Source organism: Toxorhynchites rutilus, chromosome 3 (genome assembly GCF_029784135.1).
Source record: "Toxorhynchites rutilus septentrionalis strain SRP chromosome 3, ASM2978413v1, whole genome shotgun sequence".
Lineage (NCBI taxonomy): Eukaryota > Metazoa > Arthropoda > Insecta > Diptera > Culicidae > Toxorhynchites > Toxorhynchites rutilus.
Genome location: NC_073746.1, coordinates 57,548,496 through 57,568,296, shown reverse-complemented (window position 1 = coordinate 57,568,296; position 19,801 = coordinate 57,548,496). Strand labels below are relative to the sequence as shown.

The following is a 19,801-nucleotide window of genomic DNA, read 5'->3' as shown; positions in this document are numbered from 1 at the left end:
TAAGTTTTCGGTGATTGGGGTGGGTCAAGGGGAGCGAGGAGCGGGATGTCGTCCTATCGTATTGTTAAGACACAGGCAAGAGCGCAAGCGGCTGGTAGTCGTTGATGATGATCCCCATCCATTAATTCAACACGCTTCTCGCCAGCCAAGTGGGGGAGAGCGTTATAAATTAATAAAGATAAATAAATGGACGAGAAAATGACTTTTTCGACGGCTTTTGTTGGACTTGTTGGGTGTTGATAGATAAGAAATAAAAGTGACTCTGACGAACGCGTGCTGAGGCTGGCCGGTAATGCGTGAGCGTAACCTAGCTAGCGTCAACACGATACATGCGAGTATATCCGGTAAAGAAGTGATCAGCGAAGATGTGAGCATTAGTGACAATAACGAATGAATCATTGCTCTATTGAGTTGGGAAAACTGGTGGTAAAATATTTTTGTCTGTGTTTCGTTTTTTTATGATTTATTGACACTGTTACGAATAACACTAGTGTAGTTTTGGGAAGGTCTACGATACGTTTCGAAAGAGATAAGAGCATTTAAGCAATATTTTTACACAATTTGGTTGATTCCCGTTCTACTGAAATTCTTAAACTCTATTCCTCGCACTAAGGTTCTTAAAGGAATTAGCCTCTATTAAAAGAGGAACGCACCCATGCTTCAATATTTGATTCCCGATTTGTACGTACAACGTGCGAATGAGTTCTAGTGAAAATCAAAACAACTTTGAAGCTAATTTTTATGTAGAGGACGCCTGGAATTAAATTCCCATCAGGATGGTTGTAATACTGTATAATACAGTGTGGCATTTTTTTCAGAAAAAAAATGTAAGGGGTTGTATCTAGGACACGACCGCATATTTTCGACGTAGAACTACGCAATTATGTTATGCAATCCACATTTTCCCAGGCTTCTCTGTTTGAAAGTACGTTTTAGGGAAACATATTCCGGTCTGCACGATGACAAGCTAGTACAAAAGTACTCAACTTGCATGTTTTGACAAAGCGGGTTCCCCCAGATACATTGATTTCGTAGTCCGTGTTAGGGAAACGCAGCTCGGTGGGAACAAAAGTACCCCCGAATTGCATGTATATTTGCAGAGCGGATTTCCACAGGTACATCGATTTTGAAGTCTGTGTTGGGGAAACCGTAAATCGGGCCAATCAAAACTTGATACTTAGGGCGTTTAAATAATGCTTGACATTTTACAGTTATTCAATTGTTCATCTCATGAAAAATAATATTTTATTAATTTTGATGGACGCGGTGGCACATTTTAAAGAAGAAAATGTACCTGTCAGTACGGTATATCGTATCCTGGTTTCCCTGAACGTAGAGCGGATGGTCGGAAGTAGTCGTCCGGTGACGATAATGACGAAGCAGAGGAAGACATCGTTAAAGAAGCTGTTTGACAACAAGGACGCAACCAGCCTGCGTGACGCCGGTCGGAAATATGGCTGCTCCCACGTATTGATCCATCAGACCCTCAAGATGGAAGGAATCATCTGCAGGAGGAAGACGAGGTCGCCGGAGTACACGGAGGAGCAGATTGAGACGGTTAAATCACAGTGTCGGTGGATGACCAAAAAATACCGCGGGACGTCTTTCGTTCTGGACGACGAAAGCTATTTTTCGCTGTCCGAAACGCATATTCTAGGAAATGATAATTACTACTCCAGCGACAAGTCATCCACACCACCTGGAGTGAAATACAAGTTCAAGCACAAGTTTGAAAAAAAGGTTATGTTGTACATCGCCATTTCCGACCGGGGCATTTTAAAGCCTTGGTTTAAGCCGAGCGGTCTGGCTATCAACCAACAAATCTATCGAGAAGAGTGCCACGATAAAATCCTGCTGCCGTTCCTGAACGAGCATCACGCGGATGGGAAGTACGGCTTCTGGCAGGACAAGGCGTCTTCCCATTACGCCAAGAAGACGCTGGCGTATCTTGAGGAGAAAAAGATACCGTTCGTGCCGAAAAATCGTAACCCAACAAACTTGCCCCAGTGCCGCCTAATAGAGGATTTCTTTGGCTCACTCAGTGCCCTAGTGTATAAAAACAATGTGAGGGCCAAGGACACGAAGCAACTGACTACAAGAATCCGGAAAATGGACGTAAGTGCCGTACAATGTTCTTGTGAGAGCATCGCGACAAAGTTGCGTCGAACAGCAGACCACGGTCCTTACTCAAACATTCACTGACATTTTTTTGACAAAAAATACATTATGTTATCAATAAAAAATACTGAAATCGATGGAAAAAAATAAAATTTTATTTTATATGTGATTGAAAAAATTCTCATTTTTTATTTAACACCCGTTATTAATTTGAATAGTGACAGCGAAGAATCAACTGTGGGTAACCTGAGGAGGTATTCGAAAAAAAAACTCTTGTATAAACAATCGGGCCGGCGATATGTTCCGTTATTCACCGTCCGCACACTCCGCACAAATGTCTTCTTCGCCTTTTGAACGAAGAATTGCGAAACATTTATCCTTTTTGTCGCTTCCTACGATGGCTGTTTCGGGTTTCGCCTAAATAGACCCACTACTTTCGCATGTGTTTTAGGATCCGAAGATCCGCCACTTCCGGATCACACACCGTGGTTTCGGAAATTTCAAAAGTTTCGCTTACTTTCGGGTGGATGTTCCGGAAATTTTGTTTGTGCAGAATCGAATCGTGAAAGTAATCAACTATGACAACCATGCTTATCGTGAATCTGTACACTCTTCGCTTGATTTAGTGGAATTTTGACAAGAAAAAAATGCCTTAAACCTTTTTTGCATAATTGTAGAAATTTCCATAATATTAAGTACCCAACAACTGTATGAAAGAACAAGTTCACTTTAAGTTGATCGTTTCACCAATAAAGAAAAAATCATGCAGAGAAGGATTAATGGCAGCGTGTTAAGGTTTTGTTTGTGTTCAACCTTCAGACGTGTCAAAGTATTTTTGAAAAATACAACATTAAATATTTTTTAATGGAAGAACAAAATATTTTTAGAAGATAACAAAATGAAAACTTAAATAATTTCCAACATCTCATTCTTTAACCAACATTTTGTAGGTCTTCAAGTTTTTGAGTGAGAATAATTTTTGAAATTTTAAGTTTTTTTTTACATTTTTTTCGGAAATTCAAACTCAAACACTAAACGACCTACAAAATGTAGGTTAAAAAATAAAATGAAGGAAATTATTTAAGCTTCCAATCTGAAATATCAAACAAATATACAAAAAAATTATTGAAACAAAATTATTTTGTAAATTAAAATATTTTTTTCCCAAAACATGTTCGTTAAAAACACTGAAAAAAGTAATATGCATCCATACATCGAAAAAAGAGCATTGCTACGGGAAAGAAATTTTCTTAACAAGAACTTTTTCATATTTTCTTTGAAAAACTTCTACCAGTTTTTGACTCGTAACATTGTTACGAAAAAAAAAATAATCGTTCAATTCTGGAAACTTTTTTCTATTTAGAAATATGTAATGAATATTCTCACGTTTGAAAATCTACACACAAAAAAGAAACATCATTTTTTTCCAGGAGTCTCCATACAAAAATGCCATATGTTCCAGAAACTATTTATACAGCCATTCCATGTCAAACCGATACAGTGGTTCTCAGATTTTCGTGAAAAGTGGTAGTTTTGTTCCTTTTGGCAAAATATTAGACACGTAGTTTTTCATTTTTTCGTTAGGGTGACCATTTTGATTTTAGGGTGATCCGAAAAATCATTTTTGTTCCACTTCAAAAATTCATAACTTTTGAACTACTGAACCGATTCAGATGATAGACATATGAAATAAGAGCAAATTGGTTAATCTTTTTTGGGACAATAATCAATATGCAAAAATACTGAATCTTGTTTTTGTAATTCATATTTGTTATATCTTTTCCTGAAAGCTGAGGTTTTTTCACATAACATCCAAAATTCAGATATGTGATTTTTGTATTTTTGAAGTTATGATTGTTCAAAGTTGGTTGAATGGTTAAAAAATCTTTTTTTTTCCAAAAATGACTTTAAAAAATCAATACTTTTGAACCACTAGACCGATTCAGATGATCGACAAATCAATTTTAAGTCAATGAGCGTTTTTTTAAATATCGCATTCGCAAAAATGGATATTTTTCCAAAAAAAACATGGCTCATTTGCTTCAATCTGATATGTCGATTATCCCACGGAGCAACGGACTTAAACAGTCAGTATCAGGTTTGATGCGTCTCAGTTATGCATCAAGTTTCTATGCCAAAAAAGAAATTATATACCGTGAATATAAATCACGTACAGAAATATAATTCCTGTGTGACCTTGAGTGTTATCAATTGTGGGTGGGACGAAGTTCGCCGGGTCAGCTAGTAAAAAATAAAAAGTTGAGTATATTTCAGCGTAAATTTTAAAATTTTTTGATATTTTTTCATGAAAATTTCAATTTAATTTTAATTTTCGACGTTTCATTCTTCGACCATAATTTTGTAGGTATTATATTTTTATAAGTTATAATTTTTTTGTAAAAAAATAAGAAAAAAAAATGGCTATTAGTCTAATTCTTTTTTGAAGATTTCAACCATGCAAAGTTGCTTGAATGATAAGTGCTTTCACACCCACAAGGTATCAATGCTATTTAAGATGGTGCTGCCAACTTCTAAGACGAGTTGGCATGAAGTTTGTCAGATGTAACACCTAAACAAATTTAACCCTTTGTGGTCGTATTAAATTCGAACATGGGTGTCGTACTGGTCCGAACTATTTTCACTTGAAAAACCAATGATGTATAACTTTGTTAGATTATATGCAAATAAACATGATTATTTTTTCATGTAAACATCAAATAAGTATTTACTAAACAATGTATTTTAACCCTTTGACGGGCCGGGAAAACTAGACAACGAAACGATTCCATCTTCAGAGAACATAATCTTTACATTAGGAATAACACATATTTACCTAGGAGGCGATCTGGCGTAATGGTAACATCCATGCCTCTCACGCTAAAGGTCACGAGTTCAATTCTCATTCCCGACATTCTTCCAAAAATGGAAGTAAAAGTGACGAACCAGCCAAATGAGTTGAAAGTCACCATATAATACAGATAAAAAAAAACATATTTACCTTTGAAAAATTTTTAACTAGAGGCTGAAACAGTTGAAACAATTGGTGGCAATATAGTTACCAATGCCCGTTAACCCCAAAAACACTTCACTTTATTGCGCCTATGATTATGCTTTGCTTTGCTTCTTTGTTTTTAAGAGGTTTTAAACTTTGCAGTTCATTCGCCTCTATTTGATTATTCAGGAGGAAAGAAGGATGTTGAATTAAACCTTTAACGGGTACTGGCAACTATATTGCCACCAACAAAAAATATTCTTTTTGTTGCACTTGGAATATTCTTACAATATTCTACTTAGCCAAAAATTTCTAAAGGTATCTGGCAATACTCACATTTTTTTTTTGCTGCTAAAAAGGTACGATATTAATTTGGGAGTCGTTTTTATGTAACAAAACCACCATTTTAGAGCGCCGGCGAAATATTCTGTTTGAATTGGTTGAAAGTGCATCATGTTGAAATTTTTTTTCCCTGTGAATGTACTATCTGGGATCTACTGTGTAAGATCATGCACTTTTTTCAATAAAATAAATGTTGTATTTGATGAATATTTAAAATTTTAATTTTTTCTTTGAAACTCTATATAAAAAAACAGCTGCATTAGAAATATTGTAAATCGCTGAAATAATCGGTAATAGAAATATTGTTTTGGTTTTTGCATAACTAAAGGCGCAATAAAGTGAAGTGTTTTTGGGGTTAAAGGGCATTGGTAACTATATTGCCACCAATTTTTTCAACTGTTTCAATAGTTAATTTCAAAGGCAAATATGTGTTCTTTCTCATGTAAGGATTATGTTCTCTGAAGTTGAAGTTGATCCCTTGTCTAGTTCTCACGGGTTAAAGGGTTAAAGAGGCTTTAAACTCTGGAGAGTTCATTCGTCTCTTTGATTATGCAAAAATCAAAACAGTATTTCAAGTGCAGCGATCTCGATTATTTCAGCGATAACATTTCTAGTTCAGCTGTTTTTTTATATAAAGTTTCGAAGAAAAAAAAAATTTTCATCAAATACACCATTCATTATATTGAAAAAACTTCATGATCTTACACAGTAGATCCTAAATAGTACGTCCACTGTGAACAACTTTTCAATTTGTTGCATTTTCAACGAATTTAAACGGAATTTCTGCCGACGCTCTAAAATCGTTGTTTTGTTACATAACATTGTCTTCCAAATTAATATCGTGCATTTTTAGCAGCCCAAAAAAAATCGGAGTACTGTCAGATACCTTTAGAAGTTTTTGGTTAAGTAAAATATTGAAATAATATACCAAGTGGCAATATAGTTGCCAGTGCCCGTAAAAGAGTTAAACACGGTTGCACTTTGGTTTGATCTACGTAAAGGACATCCAAAAAGTGCATCATAAACAGAAATTGTAGCAGGATATACAAGAGAGTTTAACTAGCTATAGAAATCATACTGCCAAATATGAGCCATATTTTGCCTGAAGCATTGGGCTTCTGGAGACTGTATTCACAATAGCTATCGCATTCACTAACAAAGAAAAAAAACATATTCGTATTCGAGCTGCAACATTTGAAGCGTTTGAGCAAGAGAAAAACATACACCCAAACTAGCGTTGGCAGGAAACATTTCATCTTTGGCAGAAATGATGCCATTTCGTGTGCTGGAGAGTCAAATGCGCAAATAATGAGCTGTTTTAAAAGCTTATAAATGGTTTGTATGTATTCGAGCGACATCTCTTTCTGTTTTCTTTTCTCATTTCATTTAGGATTGTGCAAAAAAAACGTCCACACGACGTCAATGGGGGTTGAACCAAGGCCGGCTGGAATGCAAAGCTATTTCAAACGACCACGCTTACCATATAGCTGCCAGCGCTGTTATATTGAAGCGTGATAATATTACACCTCATCATAAAATGGAGTTGGAAAGTGTTTTCTAAGAGGATAAAGAAGAACATGAACGAGAATATATCTTTCTCTGTCTGGGCCGTTTATTTGGCAAACTATACGAAAAACTTTCATATGCTTTCATTTAAATGATGTCTGATATACATGTATTGGGGAGTCGAACATCTTCTGTTATTTTTCAGCTCATTTAATGTAATAAATCGGGATGCCATAACTTGTGCTAAAAATCAACTTTGGGTGTAGTTTATCCGTCGTTCCATCACTAAGGATGAGCCTTGAGTCTACCATGATTCTGAACAAAAGAATGGGTTGGTGGCATGAACCCGGAGCTTCAGTTTCAAAGTGATGATGTTGCTGTTTCCCAAGTACTGTTAAAAACACGACCGCATTTGTTGACGCAGGACCATAAAAATATTTTATTCCATTCGTTTATTTCTAAGTTCGTGTTTATCTGACACATTTAAAAAGGCAGCGCAATTATATTAGGCTGGGAAAAAGGAAACTATTATTTGCTCGATAGATGGCTGTAGTGATCGATATCTCGTATAGTATAGTCAAGGTTATTCATTGTCAAAGTGACGTTCCACACTGAAAAATAATCTTTTGCTGTTTTTTGTTTGTTCCATTTAGTTGTGAGTTACAGGGTGTTAACAATGGAAATCAAAATAGAGGAAAATTTGGTACCTTTTACAGTTATTCTTTGATAAAGATGAAATAAAGCCAAGCCGCTGATATTGTAAATGGTGTTTATGGCGCCAATACTGTAACAGCTTATTACGTGCAATGTTGGTTACGATTCAGACATTTTTTATGTTAAAGATGCATCTTGCACAAACGGACTCGTCGACGAAAATGTGAATAAAATTCAGAAAAACTCAAAGTTGACCAGCATGATATTAGTCGTAGCATCGCTCAGGAGCTAAATATCGACACATAAACAGTTTTAAACCATTTGCCCAAAGCTGGATTCACAAAAAAGCTCGGTGTTTGAGTGCTACACATATCCACAAAAAAAAACCCCCGATGGATCGAATTTCCATCTGCGAATAGTTGGCCAAACGGAATTAAATGGACCCATTTCTTGAACGGTTTGTGACTGGGGATGAAAAATGGATAACATTCGGAAACATTGTGTGAAAATGATCGTGGTCAAAGCGTACAGAAGCAGCTCAAACGGTGGCCAATTCAAGACTAACGACCAGGAAGGTTCTACTGTATATTTTGTGGGACTTGAAAGGAATAATTTGTTATGAGCTACTTCCGTATGGCCAAACAATAAATTGAGATCTCTACTGTCAACAACTGGACCCTTTGAACCCAGCGATTGACTAGAAGTGGCCCGAATTGGCCATCAGAAGAGGTGTTATGTCTCATCAGGACAACGCAATGCCACACACGTCTTTAGTGACTCGCCAGAAACTCTGGGAGCTTGGTTGGGAAGTCTAAATGCATCCACCTACAGTTCGGACCTGACACCAAACGATTATCATCCGTTTCTCGCATTGCAAAAGTTCCTGAGTGGTGAGGAATTGGGATCAAGAGAAGATTGTGAAAATCCATTACTAGATTTTTCTTCTATGATAGAGACATTATGAAGTTACCTTTGAAATAGCAACGAATTTTACAACAAAATGGTGCAGATTTGATCGAAACATCTTAAATAGAGTTTTGAATTTCACGCAAAAAATAATGGATTTCTTCTTCACCAACCAAATATAAATAATTATTGAGTAGAAATTTTGGTGACCCTGAAAAGGGTCGATGGACGACGTGGTGTTTTAGAAGCAATTGCAGATGGTTGATTGATGATTCTCACTTGCCCTCGTGATAAACATACACAAGCTGGCCATATGTAACAATTTGTTTTCTTATATCAACGTACGCATTGCACCCTGCCTTTTGCAACGCACGAAAATAACAACAATTTGCGCTCGCAAAAATACAGAAGCTCTCTCCGCCAGACCGCACGAAAATCGATCGGTGATTCCATCGAACAAAATTGCTTTGTTAGCACGAGATCGGAGGATCTGGTTGGGTGGCGCACCGTTCACCGGTAGGAACGTGCCTTTGGATGCTTGAAAGTGCAAATTCACAGCTATTTTGGACTATAGCTTCGAAAATAATTATCATTTTAACAATAATAATTTTTTTTCCAGGCAAATATTAGATAATCTACAATTCAATTGGTATGCAAATCTTCAAAATTGGTTTGCAGCAAAAATGATTATTAACGTTAAAACTATCCCATAAAATCGTGACCTGTTTTCTGATCTTACACCTTTAATGAAAGAAGTAGTACTACGTTAAAAACATACGCAAACAATACTTCGTGAAGATCCACAAAAAATACTGGGCCCATTCAAAAATAGTAAAAGAAGAAAGACGGAGAAGATGGATCCCGTTGAGATGTATTCGATAAGACTCTGAATATAGATAATATAGGGGACATTGTCGTCACATATCGGAATCCGCGATCATTTTCGAAAATATCAACGCATGATTCCAAGAAACATATTGTGGTTTTCTGTGCTAAGCAGGCGTTTTTTGTTATTTCATTACGGGGTGATCACATTGCCATGGTGAATTTATTTTTTATATGTGAGATGGAAATTTAAACATACCCGATAATGTGAGGGCAGGGACGGATCGACAGAGAGCCGGCTACAAAGCCCATCCGAGGGATGAGCCGGGACTGTCTGGTGCAATCGTGTATCCAAGGCGGTGGTCGAGGAAAATTTATCCAGAAACTGATCGGGGGGCTTCGTGCGACTCCGCTTGCTGAGTCTATGTCGGAAGGCGTTAAGCCACCGGCGCAACGATCCTCGACCTCCGGCGGATTCCTGAGAAGAAAAATAAGAAGAAAAAATTGATTTATTATTAATTGTCAACAATAATGGTTCTGTCACGGATGGACTATATACTCGTATTGATTCCACTTTTGAGCATATGTCTTTACAGCAGTGGCATTGGAATAGGGACTTCCATTAAAAAAATAGTAGTCATAATTATTCGCTAAGCGTGTTTTTCTCAATAATCCAACAACTGTTAAGAATACACTGAATATTGAGGATAACTTGAATATAACTGTGTCGGTAGCAAAGCTTCTTCTTTGAAAGGTTACAACATTTATTGAATAATATTGAGTTATTTGTCAATTTTTCTCATTGTATGAATAATTTCAAAAACTATGTTCAAGAGCAGAGCATAATAATAAATTTCCTGTTGAATTATGTCAGAAGAATCGAAATTTGACGATATTTAACTAATTTACAGCACTACAAAATTAACTGCAATCCACTTAAAAATATTTTAATATTGATTCTTATTTCCACATTATTATATTGAACCATGAACAAAATAGAAAATCTGTGGATATCACATTCAGTACTTTTCTCATGACCTATCGATCCATGTATGTAACATTTCGATGGATTACAGATAACTTTAATACCTTGAATAATATTCCAGAAGAAAGTCGCAAAGCTTTGCTCGGAAATGGGCACATTCCAGCGACTCCGAAAAATAGCTCATTGTGAACTTTCCCAAGATCCTCGTTATAAAAGAAAACATTCCAAGCAACCACCACTAGACACCATTTACGGCGTGTTATCCACGATACTAAGACGGCAAAAAGAACTCACTCACCCGACTGCAGTCGAGTTGCGAAAACGATATGAAAATGTCGTCTTCATTAAAAGTTCATCGAGAAGAAGGGCTGAGTCTCCTCTGGAATGGAGCGTTGGATTGCAAACTTTTCCCTGGCAGCCTGGCATCCCCACGACGATGAAGCGCCGAAACTGATAAATTTAATTAAGGAAACCCTAAACGGTTTATGGCTTCGCAGTTGGGGAAAGTTGTGCTCCTTGCCCTTTTTACCACCTCTCGCTGGTATAGGGTCTGGTCACGATGGGAGACGCCATCTGAAGATATTAAGATGAGTAAATGTTACGGAACATTTCTCTGAAAGAACAGTAGTTTCTAGTTGTTCTGCGAGACAGAGTGGTAACCCAATATCCATTTCAATCAAAATTCAGCCCGTCAGTTGTGAACACGTTTGTTATAATTCCGGGCAATGTCGTCTTATGCTTGTGACTATTTACAAAGATTCTTGTAGCAATCGGTCCAAAAAAAGAGAGTTCGAACTACAATTTTTTACTGTTCACATTGCATTGAATGTATAACATAACTCCTGGAATAATCGTTTCGCCTCTTTCGTTTTTATCTGTGGCTTCTTATATTCTAAGTAAAACAATTGAACCAGGATTTTAAGATGCTACAGGCCAACATTTATAAAATGTTTATACACTAATTTTCAATAGATATCAATGAATTTCGAATACGCATTCTAGCACAACTCCTTTCAACAAATTTTTATTGTATATTTAATTTCTTTGAACAGTATTATTGCCTATGGGAAATCTCAAAGGCCCTGCAATTGAAAACTCGAATGATTATCAGTTTATGCATTAAACGGATCACGTATACAACTGTAAAAAGTGATTTTATTTGCGGTCCAGACATCAGAACCTATTTGTTCAAACGGAAATTACCGAGAATAAGCTACGGCATAAATCATATAGCTACGATTAACTCTAATAAATGCAATTTTGAGTGCTACACAATTTTATTCAAGACTAACACGAGACAGTTCATGACTGCGAGGCTACCTAATCGATAATCACGTTTGGTGTCCGGAAGCACATTTTCACGTTCATATACACAAAAAAAGCCTTATACTTGTATTGAATGACCATCCGAACGACACTCTGAACCCTACTCTTGAACTCAAGACGACGGTGCCATCGGGAGGTCGCACGAATCGTAAACAATTTCAATTCACATCGTTTCTGAGGTACCTAGATACCGCTAGTGTCACTGACAACTCGGGGGCGACACCACCCGCATATTGATTTCATTATCACCGAGTCACGTAACGAAGCGCCACAAGAGTGCTCAATTTGATCAGTTTTTTTCACCTGTGGTAAGCTGTCGCGTATTTTTAATTTCAGAAGTATCAATTAAAAGGGACAGTGTTATGGTCATGGACAATTCGTGGGCTGCGGTATGGTGCGTAACCCCGGTGCGAAAACTCCTCACTCAGGGCTGCTGAGTATTCATTATTATTCGTTCAATGGTTCTATCGATAATTTGCACTTCCGATGGAGGTACTCTTTCGCTCGTGCTCTACGTAACAGCAAAACAACTATTAGAGCCGATCAACAACAGGAAGCGCCCTTAATGCCTTGAACGAGCACGTGGCACGGTTCATCTATTTCCTGTCCACAACAATGCTGTTGGGCTACGGACAAAGAGAAAGAGCGGCTAATAAAAGTCTAAAGTTTTCGGGATGCCATAATAAATAATCCCCTGGGAATCGAATTTGGCACGCTTCGTTGCCAAATCTTGTAAACAGAACGTTTTATAAGTAATTTATATGGGTGAGTGAACTGATAAAATTGACTCGGTCCTTTTGTATATTAATTTTATGTAGATATTTATAATAACTGCGCTATGAGTTTCTATTGAAATAATATTCAAAAATATTTGTATACAAATCTTTTTGCATTGGATCTCATTGTCTTTCATCTTTACATGGGAATAGGAACGAATTATCTGACAAATATAGGTTTCTTTTGGCGTAATTTCATTCACTTCCTACATAAACATCCATCTATCAAACAAGCTAGCTCCTTGCTCTGAAACACAGTTTGGAGAGTTTCTGCCATAGCGCGCTTGGTATAGAGTGTGGGTGTAAAAATTCATTTGGCCCCATTCACTCAGGTTTAACACTCTTAGCTACGGTATATCTCCGACGATGCTTCTGTTCTCAAGAGAATAAAAAAAACAGACGTCATTATTTTCCCAGCTTATAGAACAGTTCTTGCCCTCTCACTGTGTGTACTACACTGTTTCATCCGTAGGAAAATTAAATGAAAATTTCTATCTAATGCTTGGTTTAAATCAGATAATTTATACTTATTAATTAGGGTAAATGATCTTGGTTTGTCCGATTTGGGGTGTTTTTACGCAACTAGTAAATGCGAATCGATTTTTCTTCATGAAAATTACATATGATCGATACGAGTTTGGGTTTGTAGAAAAGCCCCATGTCTCTATTTGCTCATACTACCATAAGGCGTTGAAATTATTCAAATTTTTACGTTTTTTAACGATTTTACTCAAAGAGGAATTATGATCATGGTTTGACCACCTCTGATCATAGTTTGTCCAAAAATGAAAGAAATCACTCAGAAATCACCATTTTTGAATGAAAACATTCGAATTCTCAAGTAGATGTTGCATTTATCATTGCTTGAGTTTACTGTCATCATATTGATCCATTCATAATTTAGGCTTCCTTCAAAATATTGCCTTTTCCTGGGCATTTTAAAAGTGTTCACCTCAAGACACTCAACATAGAGAAACTTCATTTCTGCTATACGCGAAGGACACAATAAACAAACTGCAGCGCGCCAAGCGGTTGCCATAGAAATTATGTGGACAAAACAACATTATTGAATTGGACAACTCATGATCAGAATTGAGTTCATCAAAATGCGTTAATTGAATGGTTTAGCTAAAAGGTCTGAATTCGTGCGAAATAATCATCTAGTGATCGATTAAAAGTTAACTCAAATGAGGGGCGCATTAACTCCAATAGATGGTGTATTTTATAATCCTTTAAAACATGTGATTCCGTAAAAATATACTCTAAAACTGTTTCCCAGCTTATAGAACAGTTCTTGCCCTCTCATACAGTGTACTCCACTGTTTCATCCGTAGGAAAATTAAATGAAAATTTCTATCTAATGCTTGGTTTAAATCAGATAATTTATACTTATTAATTAGGGTAAATGATCTTGGTTTGTCCGATTTGGGGTGTTTTTACGCAACTGGTAAATGCGAATCGATTTTTCTTCATGAAAATTACATATGATCGATACGAGTTTGGGTTTGTAGAAAAGCCCCAAGTCTCTATTTGCTCATACTATCATAAGGCGTTGAAATTATTCAAATTTTTACGTTTTTTAACGATTTTACTCAAAGAGGAATTATGATCATGGTTTGATCATAATCATGAAAAAGACAATTTATTTTATATGTTCAGAAACATTCGAATACATGATTTGACAAAGGTGGTGTGCTGAATTAGAGCATTCAAAAAAGTGGACAAACTATGATCATATTTTCGACTGGACAAACCAAAATCATTTACCTTAATCAAATTTTTTTTTATATCCCTATATTCTCCTTTTCCTTTTCCTTCGCGAGAAATCAAATCCCTTCTTATTAACAATAGAATAAGGTGAAATGTAAATACATATTAGATATAAGATAGGCTTAAGAATTGAGTGTAATGAATGTGAGTGTGAATGTGAGAGTGAACATTGTCAACATATCCTTTTATCCCTTCCTTTTCCTGCAGAAAATATGTCAACCTTCTAAACTCGAGTAGACCGCGAGTAATCGGTTTTCTACACCATTCACATTAGAATTAAGGAAAAATGTTTATATATACTTGTAACAATACAGTCAGCAGTTTGGCTCCTTTAAACTTATGTAACTGAGCCTGTAAAAATAAACGATTTAATAAAAAAAAACAATTTTTTTGACATAAAATGCTATACCATTTCGTTGTAATAGACAATGGGAATACTCCGGATAAACCTTTTTTTTTGGACAAATTGTATGCACTCAACCGATTAAATTTGAACCTCGTGAAAATCCTCGTCAAATTGTGTTGTTGGCATCACATGTTTATTCACCTATTACATGCCAAACCAACATAGTGGTTCTCAGCTTTTCGTGAAAATTGGTCTTATCGTAAAATATTAGACCCGTATCTTTTTATTTTTTAATAATATTTATTTTAAAGTGGTTCGAAATTTTTATTTCTAAAAATGACAATTTAAAAAAAATTATCCAACTACCTTAGATTTGATGTGTTTTTTTTGGGCATATATTTATTGCTCAAAAGAGCAGGGTAATTTGTTTTGGATTCCGAATTAATCTGATTGAATTCGGGTGTTTCAGTTTTGTTTGTTCAACTCAAAAATCAAGAGTAAAATGTTCTACAAAAACAGTAAAATATGTTTGATCAACTAGTCTTTCAAATGATTCATATTTCATTCCACAGTTTTGCATTGGTCCTAGTTGAATCTCTTTATGTAACATTTAACGACGGATCCCAGTATGGGCCATTTTGTTGCGGGCGAGCTCATCATGTTCAATGGTTTGAGCTTCAATATTTTCTGCAATGAGTTAATATCATTTGTTCATTTCGAGCCCTAATACAGAAAAACCAATTTTCAAAGCAAACATGGATTTTCATGACACTATGAGCGCATTTTTGAAATCAAATTCACTGTGAACTAGTGGGGAAAAGATAAACCGTATTATTTATGATAATACTGATAAACGTGTAAATCAGGAATAACTTTCTCAGTTGATATTGTACAGTCGATGAAATATGGAAATTAGGGTGCGAATGAATGTATGGGAAAAAATTGACCCTAAAATTTAAAAAAGTTACCCTAAAAAAATGTTCACCACTTCGAAGAAACACCCTATGCCGAATTTCAACTCAATCGGACTTAAGGGAGAGTGGCGCAAAGCGGTCAAAGTTTGAGTTTTTTGAAAATCGTAAAATCACCCAAGGGTGGAGTAAAGGAAATCGGGGTTTCCGAAGAAAAAAAATTTGATGCCAAATGTCTTAAAATTGCATGAAACGTCGAGATCTAGAAAAAATTTTTTGTCAAAAATCGGCATTCTGGGAATTAGTTTTTTTTCGGAGCACGAAACGAAAAGTATGATTTTGAGTGCCAATAAGAATAGTTATCTCGATTCTACATTCGGAACTTGCTACGAAATGTTGATTTGCGCGTTAATATATCCTATGCAAAACATTAGCTTCAAAATTATTTTTTACGAAAACCCCTATTTCCTTTATTCTATTCTTGGGTGATTTTTCGATTTTCAAAAAAACTCAAACTTTGACCGTTTTGCGCCACTCTCCCTTAACACTTTGCGGACCGCTCACGAGATTTCTCGTGTTTCGCGTCCCATCCGTCCCATCCGCTCACGAGATTTCTCCTTTTCGTGTTCCTTCTTTACGGACTTGTGTGAAATTAGTGGATAAAAGTTTTTGTTGCGTGTAAGTTTCTTGCTGGATTTAATGAATAATGAATTATTTCAATTGAAATAAATTGATTGTTTATCAACCTTCAAAATCATGCTCATTAGATAGAGAATTGAATCAATTATGTGGAAGGATGCATAATTCATTTTTTTCTGGATCGTGACAGAGAAAAGTTATAGACTGAAAGGACCTAAAACACATTTTTGAGATAATACTCATTGGATAGAGAATACTTTTCCCATCTTCAGCCAAATTTTCGTTGGCCGGTAAAGATTCTGAGAAAAGGTATGGGCCAAAATGTATACAAGTTGTAGGAGGGAAATTAATAAATTGATCGAAATTGGAAATAGAACTTTTTCACACTCGAAAAAGATTTTTAGGCGACTTCTGAAATGATTTAAAATCGTGGAATATCAACGCATGAAGATGGGATGTAAATCTCTTTAAAGCATTATTTACATGGATTTACACGGAATATTTTACAGAGAAATTTATATTTCGATGTATGTAGATGTAGTGGATAAAAATATCGAGAAGAAATGAGAAATCGATTTCTTTCTGTTTTTTCAAAGATAGCAAATCCAATTAACGTTATCAACTATATTAAATTTCATTTCTATAACGTTGTCGTAGACCATTCAGTACTGAGATATTATTGTATGAACGGAAAATTTCGAATTCGTAAATATTTCAATAAATAATCATCGAAAAACAGTTTTGAAAACTCTAATAAAATCAATACATCCAGTATTTTTTTTACGCAGGGGATAGAATTTTGTTATAATTTGTCGCTGTATACCATAATAGATGTACTTTGAGTATTTTCTCAAATTTTCGTTTCCTATTCAGAATGGGGAAAAAAAGAATTTTTTTTTTTCACTATAGCTCTTATAAAGGATGTGTCACATCAAATTGCATCACGGAAAAAACGCTGAGAAATTCGCCCAGTAGACCGATCCTTTTGAAAATTTTAGACAGTAAAATAAAAACTTTTAAACAACTTTTGGCATTTTCTTTTTATTCATACTTCGAGCACCTTCCTCTTTACCCCGTCCATAAGGTTCTGTACAACGTCAGGTTGTAGTTTTTCTTGAACAGAAATCCATTTTCTCTTGAAGTCCGCCTCCGATTTGACAACTTTTGGGTTCTTCCGGAGGGCCTGCTTCATAATCGCCCAATATTTCTCTATTGGGCGAAGCTCCGGCGCGTTGGGCGGGTTCATTTTCTTTGGCACGAAGGTGACCCCGTTGGCTTTGTACCACTCCAACACGTCCTTTGAATAGTGGCACGAAGCGAGATCCGGCCAGAAGATGGTCGGGCCCTCGTGCTGCTTCAATAGTGGTAGTAAGCGCTTCTGTAGGCACTCCTTAAGGTAAACCTGCCCGTTTACCGTGCCGGTATCACGAAGGGGGCGCTCCGCTTTCCGCAAGAGCAGATCGCTTGCCACACCATGTACTTTTTGGCAAACTTGGGTAGTTTCTGCTTGCGAATCTCCTCCGGAACGCTGAATTTGTCCTCTGCGGAGAAGAACAACAGGCCCGGCAGCTGACGAAAGTCCGCTTTGACGTAGGTTTCGTTGTCCATTACCAGGCAATGCGGCTTCGTCAGCATTTCGGTGTACAGCTTCCGGGCTCGCGTCTTCCTCACCATGTTTTGCCTTTCGTCGCGGTTAGGAGCCTTCTGAACCTTGTATGTACGCAGGCCCTCCCGCTGCTTGGTCCGCTGGACGAATGAACTTGACAAATTCAGCTTATTGGCGACATCCCGGACCGAACTTCTCGGATCACGTCTAAACTGCTTAACTACGCGCTTGTGATCTTTTTCACTGACTGAGCATCCATTTTTGTCGTTCTTCACCTTCCGGTCGATGGTTAGGTTATCGAAGTATCGTTTTAGTACTCTGCTGACCGTGGATTGTACGATTCCCAGCATCTTACCGATGTCCCGATGTGACAACTCCGGATTCTCGAAATGAGTGCACAGGATTAATTCACGACGCTCTTTTTCGTTCGACGACATTTTTCCAAATTTACGAAAAATTGACGGTGATGCATGGCCAACGTGATCTATACACTCTTATCTGATTATAAGCGAAAGCTGAAGATATAATTCCTAAAAATTAAATTTCTACAGCGTTTTTTCCGTGATGCAATTTGATGTGACACACCCTTTAGTGAACCATATAGGAGAATTATCTTATTATTATCTGAAAAAAATCACACATATCTATAAAAGGCGTAGGAACACATTTAAATACGAATTATAGTAGTACTGGATCTCTAAATACTAAAAAAATCAAGATTTCGAATTTTTTTAGTACTTGAATTTTTTAGGAATTAATTTTTTGATTTTATTTCTCGATATATCATAGTAAGATGCACTTTCAGCTATTTTTTTCAATTTTTTATCTCAAAGCTATTGAGAATGGCGTGCTAAAAATTGAAAGGTACGTTTTTCACCATAGATCTAGTGGATAGGTATTCGAAAAATAGTCAAAATTTCTATTGTTCTTCCTTTTTACTTTGCCGATTTCTTAGCTATATATAAACTATTTCCTAATTCTATGGTTAGTAAGGCAGGAAACCGATTACTCGCGTTTGACTCACTCCCATACAACTTGGCCTATAACTTTTCTCAGACCCTTTTCCGATTAATCAAATTGTGGCTGGAAGGTAGGGGAAATATTTCTCCATCGAACAACTTCGATAGCTCTATTCAAATAACTTTTTTTTGATTATTTTTTCTGTATATTTTCCTATAATGACCCATGCGCACGTTTCTGACTATAACTTTTCTCTGTCACGATCATGAAAAAAAATAATTATGTGGAAAGATGAATGATTCAATTCTCTATCTAATGATTTTGAATGTTGTTTCAATTTATTTTAACTGAAATAATTGATTATTCATTAAATCCAGCAAGACGTTGAATAGAAACTTGCACGCAACAAAAACTTTTATCCGCTGAACTTTCATCCGCTAACTTCACGTATAGAGGCGAATGAACTGCAAAGTTTAAAGCCTTTCAAAAACTTGCAAGCAAAGCAAGCAACTTCACACAAGTCAAAACGTGCGGTCCCAGACGTATGTCTTACATATTTCTTGCCGGTCATTAAAGTGTTAAGTCCGATTAAGCTGAAATTCGACATAGGGTGTTTTTTCGAGGTTTTTTATGAGGTAACTTTTAGAAATTAGAGATGACCATTTTCATTGGCACCCTAATGGAAATATAATAACGAACTCATTTTTGTTCAGTTTCAACATAGGTTCGCATCAGGTCCAACCTATCTGCAATCAAAACGTCACTCAGTTTCCACCTAGTTTCGCACTAGGTTCACCCCGAAAGTTGTTGGGTTCGCAATGAGATTTATCACGGGTTCGCTCTCGGGTTCACCAATACAACTATACTAAACTGTCAAGTTGTGAGTGTTGTCTTGAAAACTCTAAAAATAAAAGCTATGAAAATGAAAATGCTGTTTTTATGTCGTATTATTGGAATCTGAATCCAATTCGAATTCTATTTTTTAGGGTATATACGTGAGAACGACATTAAGCTTCGTGTGCTTTCATTTGGTGGCGAAATTGGTTACGGATTTTCAGGTGGAATAATCATGTTTCAAAAATGAAAGTTATGAATGTAAATTTACTTTTTTTAATCGAATATGTTTTCTCTGTATTAAA

At 36.3% G+C, this 19,801-nt stretch overlaps 1 protein-coding gene across 3 annotated transcripts in view; it reads right to left on the bottom strand.

Annotated features, from left to right (window-relative positions):
- Positions 1-19,801, bottom strand: part of LOC129774829 (cyclic nucleotide-gated cation channel subunit A) — a 342,729-nt gene that overhangs the window by 68,896 nt on the left and 254,032 nt on the right. For all 3 annotated transcript variants that reach the window (XM_055778838.1, XM_055778840.1, XM_055778839.1), the window contains one exon: positions 9,603-9,821. In XM_055778838.1, the coding sequence (XP_055634813.1) occupies positions 9,603-9,821 (219 nt within the window). The remainder of the gene's footprint in view (positions 1-9,602; positions 9,822-19,801) is intronic.